At 40.2% G+C, this 9,720-nt stretch overlaps 1 protein-coding gene across 1 annotated transcript; it reads left to right on the top strand.

The window, feature by feature from the left end:
• Window positions 1-6,378: 6,378 nt before the first annotated feature.
• Window positions 6,379-8,830, top strand: LOC112138415 (the record flags this gene model as incomplete). The annotated part of the gene is given in 2 exon segments (XM_024260970.1): window positions 6,379-7,379; window positions 8,766-8,830. Coding segments are annotated over 2 exon segments (1,066 nt in total), but the record flags the coding sequence as incomplete, so codon positions are not given.
• Between the last annotated feature and the right edge of the window lie 890 nt (window positions 8,831-9,720).

Genomic DNA, 9,720 nt, shown 5'->3' on the forward strand with positions numbered 1-9,720 from the left:
ATGGAAGTATTCTAGAGCTTCACAAAATGTAAAGCTTCTTCAGTCCAGAAGACCAAAACATTTTAAAATGTTTCCAAATATTTCTGAGAGTACTTATTCTAATGTTTGTATTTGTATTCCTCTTGTATCAAGTACAGCTGTCAGTCCAGCATGTGGTAGAAGACGACTGCAACCTCTCAGCAATACCTGTATCACTGAGAGAAATGAATCTACAGCAGTCATCAGGTATCAGTATGATTCATCTTTTAAAAGAAACTGGACTTTCATCGATGATCAACCTAAAAAATATTTAACCAGCCATAGTTTGCACCAAATCCTAATTAACAGCCGTGTGTTCATTTCCTGTGTCTAGGACTACAATATGTCCTGAAAGAACCGTTGGCCACCACACCAAGACTGCAGACCATCNACAAATAAAACGCCTCTAAATTACCCCCCCCCACAAAAAAATAGTGCAATTTTTTGAATGTTTTTTTAATACAAAATCTGCCAATTTTGTCATTTTCATGCACGTTTTCTGTATTTTACATTACTTTGTCATTTCATGAATGTTTATGCTTTTTTACTCATATGTATTTGCTGTTGTATTTGAAATACACAATTTGCTTGCACTCCTACTGTTGTCATTGAGACACACTGACTGTATGCCAGAATTAAAATGTTTCATCATAAAAAATAAAAACATTTTTTATTCCATTTTCAATTTCAACTTTATTGCTCACCAACATTGCAACACAATCATACATATAAGTACCATGTAGCACATATGCTGGTATATGACAAGGGGAAATGAAAAACCAAAAGAGGGAGAGAGACGGTCCACTTTATTTGCATGCAAACTCCTGTGCCCACTCCAAATGACACGTGCTGTTTATAATACTTGTTTGATGCCCCCACATACCTAAAATTTACGGTAGATAGTTTTAAAATTATGCAGAACTCGTAAAACAAAGCGATGATGAAAAGTTGCTGAAAATTTAGGTTTTCCCCAGCTTTTACATAAACTATGTAATGAACATGTAATCCTTTATAGTAACAGCTGTAAAATGCCTCAAAGCGCTATTGCTTTCAGCAATCAGACGCAATTTCTTCAAGAAATTGCAATTCTAGTTATTATTTTTATTATATTTTATTCCGTCAAAAAATGTTTAGGCTTCTACTCCTAGAGTTTTAAAGATATTAAAATGATTCCAAAAGTAGTTTGTAAAGCTCCTTTGGGAGCAGTGTGCTATTACTTTTGGTAGTGATTGGAGTTATGAATGATTTTATATTAATATTTTTATGAGCTTTTTTTTGTATGGGAAGTCAATGGGACCAAGTTTTGAAAGCTTATAACTCACAAAATACTCAAGATATTCAAACAAGACTTTCTGACATATAATGTTCCCAAAAGTTCTATAAGCTGTAACAATTTTGGCTCGATAGCGCCACCAGGTGGTCGATGGTAGGACAAAACGCGTTTTGGGTTGGCATTCGTACACCGTATGACGAAAANAAACAAGCTAAAAAAAAAAAAAATCCATTACTCAACAAATATATCAACAACAAATAAAACACCTCTAAATTACCCCCCCTTCCCAAAAAAATAGTGCACTTTTTTGAATGTTTTTTTTTAAATACAAAATCTGCCAATTTTGTCATTTTCATGCACGATTCCTGTATTTTACATTACTTTGTCATTTCATGAATGTTTATACTTTTTCACTCATATGTATTTGCTGTTGTATTTGAAATACACAATTTGCTTGCACTCCTGACTGTATGCCAGAATTAAAATGTTTCATCATCAAAAATAAAAACATTTTTTATTCCATTTTCAATTTCAACTTTGTCCCTGTCATTTTTTATTGCTCACCAACATTGCAACACAATCATACATGTAAGTACCATGTAGCATATATGCTGGTATATGACAAGGGGAAATGAAAAACCAAAAAGAGGAAGAGAGACAGTCCACTTTATTTGCATGCAAACTCCTGTGCCCACTCCAAATGACACGTGCTGTTTATAATACTTGTTTGATGCCCCCACCTACCTAAAATTTACGGTAGATAGTTTTAAAATTATGCAGAATTCGTTAAAAAAAAGCGATGAATAAAAGTTGCTGAAAATTGAGGTTTTCCCCAGCTTTTACATAAACTATGTAATGAGCATGTAATCCTTTATAGTAACAGCTGTCAAATGCTTCAGCTCAAATGGGAGCAGAGTGCTATTACTTTTGGTATGCGTTGGAGTTATGGAAAATTTTATATTAATATTTTTATGAGATTTTTTTTGTATGGGAAGTCAATGGGAAGTACTTTTGAAGGCTTGTAACTTGAAAAGTACCAGAGATAATTTCATGAAACTTTAGAATGTTATAGCCCATAGTAATCTACACAAGCTGTATCAATTGTGGGCTGAAAGTGCTCTATAGCGCCACCAGGCGGCCGTTTTTGTAAGAAATTCGTTTTTGGCCTCTATCTCGAATACCGTAAGTCGGATTGGCGTGCTTTCTTTTTCTGTGTGTTCCTTGGAAGCTAATGAAGGTTTTTCAAATTGGGACCACCCACTTCCGTCTAACGAGATTTTTCGCAATTTGCGATTTTTTGTAAAACACGTTTTTGGGTCCCTATTCAACATAGTTTCACCAAACTTTATGAAATTTGGTACATACCCTATTTGGACTACCCCGAGTCCAATGGTACCACTCGTTTGGCGAAGTTCCTTACCGTTTTCGTAAAAAACGTAATGCTAATGAGGTGGGTGTGGTCGTAGATTTTAAAAGGCTCTAAATCCTATACAGATTGTCAGAACTTTACAAATCTAAAAATATAAGTTTATCTTAGAGTGATAAAGAACTATTGATAGAACTGTGAAAATATTCCAATAGGTGGCGCTATAATTTAGGCAATTGTGTTTAGGCCTATATCTCATAAAAAACTTACTTTAGCTACATAAAATTCAGCATATATGTTGCACGTGCAGTCTTGTATAACATACCAGAAAAGGAGATCAGCTGCGCCACCTAGTGGTGAATTAAAAATGAGTAGCTAACTTTGGAGAAGTTCTTGTATCTTCTAAGCAATTGCAAATATTAACATGCAACCACTTGTAGATCGTTAAACTGACCAAAGAGATACTTGGTATTAAATTTCGTACCATTTGGTGTTATTGTTGATTTTATATGAATTTTTAAAATTAGTTTTTTCCCTATCAAAATGCATTGGACAATTTTTAAAACCCTATATCTTGAAAAATATTAGCCCAACTGGTATAAAACTTTGTAAGTAGATACTTCAAACCAATCTCTATGTGCTCCATCAATTCTGGCTCGATTGCGCCACCAGGTGGTCAGATGTTCCACAAAAGTGTATAGGCCTTATTCTCCAAGTGCATTTGTCTTAAGCATTACTTTTTACTCCTTTATGATTCATTGGATGGTAAAATAATAGCTCATATTCATTAGCAATCTCTATTGTGTAAGACTTTTTCACACTTTACGATTTTTCGCAAAACACATGTTTGAATCCCTGTGTCACATACTTTGACGGATCTTTGCGGTTTTCCACACAGACCCTATTTGGGCAACCGCAAATCCAGTGGTAATATCCGTTTTGCGTAGTTCCGTACCGTTTTTGCGTAACACGTTGTGCAAATTGGACAGGCTGAGATTGTAATGTTTGCAGTGCTGCAGCTCCTTAACAGTTTCACATAACTTCACCAAATGTTCAAGACTTCTTGCACTATGCAAGATAAGTAAGTGCAATAACTTTCACGACTGTGTTCCTGTAGGTGGCGCTGCAACCAATTACTGACGTTTCCTGTAATATCTCCAAAAGTGCTTGACCTACGCGGACGAAACTTGGCGAGTGCGTCGGGCGGAAGGTCTTTTTCTAGTCCTAGAGTTTTAAAGATTTTAAAATGATTCCAAAAGTAGTTTATAAAGCTCCTTTTGGAGCAGTGTGCTTTTACTTTTGGTAGTGATTGGAGTTATGAATGTATGAAAGTATTTTTGAAAGCTAATATCTCCCAAAATACTCAAGATATTCGTACAAGACTTTCTGACATGTAATGTTCCCAAAAGTTCTATAAGCTGTAATAATGTTGGCCCAATAGCGCCACCAGGTGGTCAATGGTAGTACAAAACGCGTTTTGGGTTGGCATTTGTACGCCGTATGACGACATTTTTTTTCTTTCTTTTCCCAGAGATGCCTTGGATGCTAGAGAAAAAAGTTGCCTCAAGGACCGCCCACTTCCGTCTACTTAGATTTTTCGCAATTTACAATTTTTCGTTAACCACGTTTTTACCTCCCTATTCAACATAGTTTCACCAAACTTTATGAAATTTGGTACATACCCTATTTGGACTACCCCAAGTCCAATGGTACCACTCGTTTGGCGAAGTACCTTACCGTTTTTCTAAAAATCATAATGATAATGAGGTGGGTGTGGCCCTAGTTTTTAAAGTGCTCTAAATCCTATACAGATTGTCAGAACTTCACAAAGCTAAAAATATAAGTTTATCTTAGAGTGATAAGGAATTATCAAAAGAAGTAGGAAAATATTCCTATAGGTGGCGCTATAATTTAGGCAATTGTGTTTAGGCCTTTAAGCATATATGTTGTATGTGGAGTGTTGTATAACATACTAGAAAAGTAGCTCGGCTGCACCATCTAGTGGTGACTTAAGAAGGATTAGCTAACTTTGGATGAGTCCTTGTATCTTCTAAGTAATTGCAGATATCAACATGCAACCACTTGTAGTTTGTTAAGTTTTCCAAAGAGATTTTTGGTTTAAAATTTCATATCATTTGTTGTTATAGTTTATTTTATATGAATTGTTCTATATATATTTTTTTGCATTTAAAATGCTATAGACACATTTTGAGTCTCTATATCTTGCAAAGTATTAGGCCTACTGTTATAAAACTTTGTAAGTAGATACTTCAAAGCAATCAATATATGCTCTATCAATGCTGGCTCTATTGCGCCACCAGGTGGTAAGTTGTAATACAAAAGTGTTTAGGCCTTATTCTCCAACAGCGTTTATGTTAAGCATTAGCTTTCACTTCTTTATGATTTATTGGGTACTAAAATAATAGCTTATATTCATCAGCGATCTCTATTGCGTAAGGATTTTTCGCAATTTACGATTTTTTGCAAAACACTTATTTGACTCCCTATGTCACATTCTTTGACTAATCTTTGCAATGTTCTGCACATACCCTATTTGGACCACCACAAATCCAGTGGTAATATCAGTTTTGCATAGTTCCATACTGTTTTTGAAGAACACAATATGCAAATTAGACGGGAGAGATTGTAATGGTTTGTAATGCTGCAGCGCCTTGACAAATTCACATAACTTCAACAAATTTTCAAGACAACGTCCACAATGTGAAGTAAGTAAGCGCAACAATTTTCACAACAGTCCTCCCATAGGTGGTGCTAGAATAAAAGGAAAAGTAGTAAAAGTTTGGGAGGGAAAAAACATCCTTGACTTCAATGCTTGAACTGTTACCATAGCAACCATAAACAAACATGCAACCAATGAGAAAAGAGATTAAGGCACAGGTGTTGCTGCCCCCAAGAAAGTCTGGTTCAAAATTGTGCAGGCTACATAAAGACCCCAAATTTTAATTAATTCAAATTAAAGGAGGGGGAATGAGCTCAAAGATGAACAAATAAACTATAAATTGAATATACAGTCAGCAGTACCGGTCTTAGCCATGGGCAGTTCGAGCAGCTGCTCGGGGAGATAACTCAAGGGGGGGCGGCAGCTCAGCGCTTGGAGGAAAAAAATATGCAGCAGCTATGGGTTCCTGTTACCTGTTATATCACTATGTTTTGAACGGCCAGAAACCGGTGAATTGGCGCCCCCTGCAGATGCATGCACTCCTGTCGCCTGAGAATGCGAGGACAGGTGTTAGCTACGGGTCTCCCAAATTAAGAAGACGGGTGATGAAGGAGAGCGGGGTCAACTTTGTAGAAACTTTCTTTTTTTATAAGTCAGTCATATGTTGTCTTTTTATGCTGCCACTAAGGGGCAATGTAAAACAGGAAGAGAGAAGAAGAAGTGGATTGCTGTTCTGTTGCTGACGCTGAAAGAGGAAGCTGTGTTAATAAAGTTCATCTGGAAAGCTACGCTGTCTGATCTGTACGACCTACCAACATAACAAGTGGCGACGAGGATTCGATGAGGATCTACTGCGTGTGAGATGGCATTTGCTGCAACGTCGTCTCCACCTCCTTTTCTGCCGTGCCCGGGTGAGCCTAGCATACCGCTAGACACATGGGAGAAAATGTTCCGGAATTACCTGCTAGTGCTTGCGGCGTCAGGAGATGAATGGCCAGAGGAGAGAAAAAAGGCGCTTCTTCTACATACGCTTTGGACAGACACACTTCCAGAGCAAGGTACTACTATGGAGGATGCCATGAAAGCTTTGAAAGCCCACTTCAATCCGAAACAGAATGCCGTCGCTGAGCGCCATGTTTTCAGAAAACGTGCGCAAACTCCAACCAAATCCATTTTGCATTATGTGGCCGCTTTAAGAGATTTAGCTGCCACATGTGACTTTGATGACAAGCAGGATGAAATGATCCGGGACCAGCTGGTTGAACATCTACGTAGTCAGCGCATACGTGAACGACTGCTGCTTGAAGCTGACTTGGCGTTGGATACAGCTGTTACACTGGCCACTCAAATAGAAGCAGCTACGGAACAAGCCAGGTTGATTTCTACTTCCACTCCAACGGCTCCTGTTGCGGCTGTCCACATGAAACCATTGGCTGATCGGAGGCAGTTCCAGAAGGCACGTCAAAAGACTCCACCTGCTCCTGCTGTACGGAATTCTACTGCTACTTCCACTTCATCACGTTCCTGCTATCGCTGTGGTGCTGATAAACATCTTGCAAACAGCCCAAAATGTCCTGCTGCTGGGGTTAAGTGTAAAAACTGTCAGAAGGTGGGTCATTTTGCCCGCGTTTGCAGGTCAACCCAGACCCGCTCTGTTAACGCTGTGGATTTGCCGGAGGTTCAAATCCTCTATTTGAACAATGCTGACTCATCTGACAGGATCCGTTGCACAGCTACCATTAAAACTGCTTCTACCTCAGCGCCAATCCAGTTTACTGTGGACTCGGGCTCATCTGTTTCTATCATATCCAGGAGTGAGTATGAGACCCATTTCAGCAGTGATGCTCTGCAGGCTCCAGATGTTACTCTGGTTACATACTCCCGCTCTCCTATACCTGTGCTGGGATGTCTTCCTACAGCTGTGTCACACGATGATGCATGTTACACAACCAAGCTGTTTGTTGTGGACTCTGGTACCACTCTACTAGGCATGAATCTCATTAAAAGACTGAGGTTGCGTTTTACTGGGACTTCTATCGAAAGTAACTGTCCACCTTCACCGACTGCTCCTGTGATGCGTCTGTCAGCTCATTCTCAATTGCCCTCTCTGGGATGTGCAACTAAGTTTGTGCACAAAGTTAAAGTCTCCACGAGTGTTGCTCCAGTCAGACAGAAGCTACGACGTCTGCCTCTGTCAGTGAGAGATGCTGTGAGTAAAGAACTGGAAAAACTTTTGCAGACTGGGGTAATAGAAAAGATTGATGCATCTCCATGGGTTTCCCCCATTGTTGTCACTCAAAAGAAGTCAGGTAATATCAGGATGTGTGTCGACTTGCGAGAACCAAACAAAGCTGTTGTCATAGATAGTTACCCACTTCCTAACATTGATGAAATGCTGTCAAAGCTTAGAAATGCTACTGTTTTTTCTACTCTTGATTTAGAGTCTGCTTATTTCCAGCTACCTTTGCATGAAGACAGCAGAGACCTGACTGCATTTATCACCCATGATGGTTTGTTCAGATTTTGCAGGGTGCCATATGGATTGGCTTCAGCACCAGCTGCTTTCCAAAAAATGCTAGCTACAGTGTTGGCTGGGATGCCAAATGCTGCTCATTATTTAGATGACATCATTCTGTGGGGTGCAACTCAACGTGATCATGATGCTACTCTTGCTGCAGTGCTGCAACAGTTAAAAGACGCAGGTCTACAGCTGAACAAGGAAAAATGTCAGTTTAACAGGTCCACTCTGAAGTTCTTAGGTCACACAGTTACACCACAGGGGATTCAACCAACTGGCGATCACCTCTCTGCTATCCTTGACGCACCACCTCCTTCTGATGTAGCCACACTGCGTTCTTTCTTGGGACTGGTGTCATAGTACAACTAATTTGTGCCAACCTTTGCTACAATGGTTGAACCTTTACGTGCATGCATACGCCAAGGAGTTGAGTTTCAATGATCAGAAAAAACACAACAGAGTTTCGACACAGTAAAACGAGCTCTGGTTGATAGTTCAGCCTTGGCTTTGTTTGATCCTGTTCTTCCTACAACTGTTTCCACCGATGCATCAGATTATGGCTTAGGTGCTGTTCTTACTCAGGTTCATGGTGACACAGAGCGCGTGGTTGCGTTTGCTTCTAGGACCTTGTCTGCTGTGGAGCGTAAATACTCCACCGTTGAAAAAGAAGCTCTAGCATGCGTCTGGGCTGTGGAACGCTGGAGAACGTACTTATGGGGTCGTAGATTCACACTGCGTACGGATCACCAAGCTCTAACCATACTACTCACCTCGAAGGGAACTGATCGTGCAGGCATGCGAATGGCACGCTGGTCTGCTCACCTGCTGTGTTACAACTATGATGTGGTGTACAGACCAGGTTCTGAAAATTGCATTGCTGATTGCTTGTCACGTTTGCCTCTTTCTGCAGATCAGGATGCTTGTGCCGACTCGGAGCCGGAATTTGTTGCAATGCTGTCTGCTGCTCTGACTGCAGTATCGCCTGCAGACTTTGCTTCTGCATCTTCCTCATGCCTTGAGCTGTCTGCCCTACGGTTACAACTCATGAAACACAAACTCATGCATTGCCTGAAAACTTATGTCCTTATATCAGGTTGAGGGAGGAGTTTTCCGTGCAACATGATTTTTGTTTAGAGGCCCTCGGCTTGTTGTGCCTGTCAGTTTACGCCATCAACTGATCATTTTGGCACATGAAGGTCATCAAGGCATTGTCAGAACCAAGCAAAGGCTCAGAGATTTGTACTGGTGGCCTGGCATGGATGACCAAGTGACACAACACGTTAAAGGATGTCAACTGTGTCAAAGTTGTGATAAGACTGCACTTCCTGCTGCAGCTCCGCTTGTACCGGTACCGTTTCCTTCTTTGCCATGGGAAAAGGTGGCAATTGATGTTGTGGGTCCTTTTGAGACTGCTGTTTGGGACTGTAGATATGCAATCACAATGGTGGATTATCACAGTAAATGGCCAGAGGTGGGTTTTGCAGCTTCTGTTACATCTGAGACAGTGATCTCTTTTCTTAGTTCGGTTTTCAGCAGGTTCGGAAATCCACAGACTGTCGTTTCTGATAATGGAAGTCAGTTCACTTCTGCTGAGTTTGCTGCGTTCCTGCGCTCCAGAGACATAAAGCACATCAGAACTTCTGTTTACCATCCTGCGGCAAATGGTGCAGTTGAAAGGTTTCACAGAGTGCTCAAAAGTTGCATTCAAGGTGCCATTCTCGAAAAAAAGTCTTGCCGTCAGACTGTGAAAGATTTCCTGCAAGTCTGAAGTTTCTTCTTGTGAGCTACTTCTTGGGAGAAAAATGCGCACTCGCTTGCATGTCCTGCTTCCTGATCCACAGGACAGTGCTGTGACGCGTTTGGCT

This window comes from Oryzias melastigma, unplaced genomic scaffold (assembly GCF_002922805.2).
Source record: "Oryzias melastigma strain HK-1 unplaced genomic scaffold, ASM292280v2 sc00857, whole genome shotgun sequence".
Classification (NCBI taxonomy): domain Eukaryota; kingdom Metazoa; phylum Chordata; class Actinopteri; order Beloniformes; family Adrianichthyidae; genus Oryzias; species Oryzias melastigma.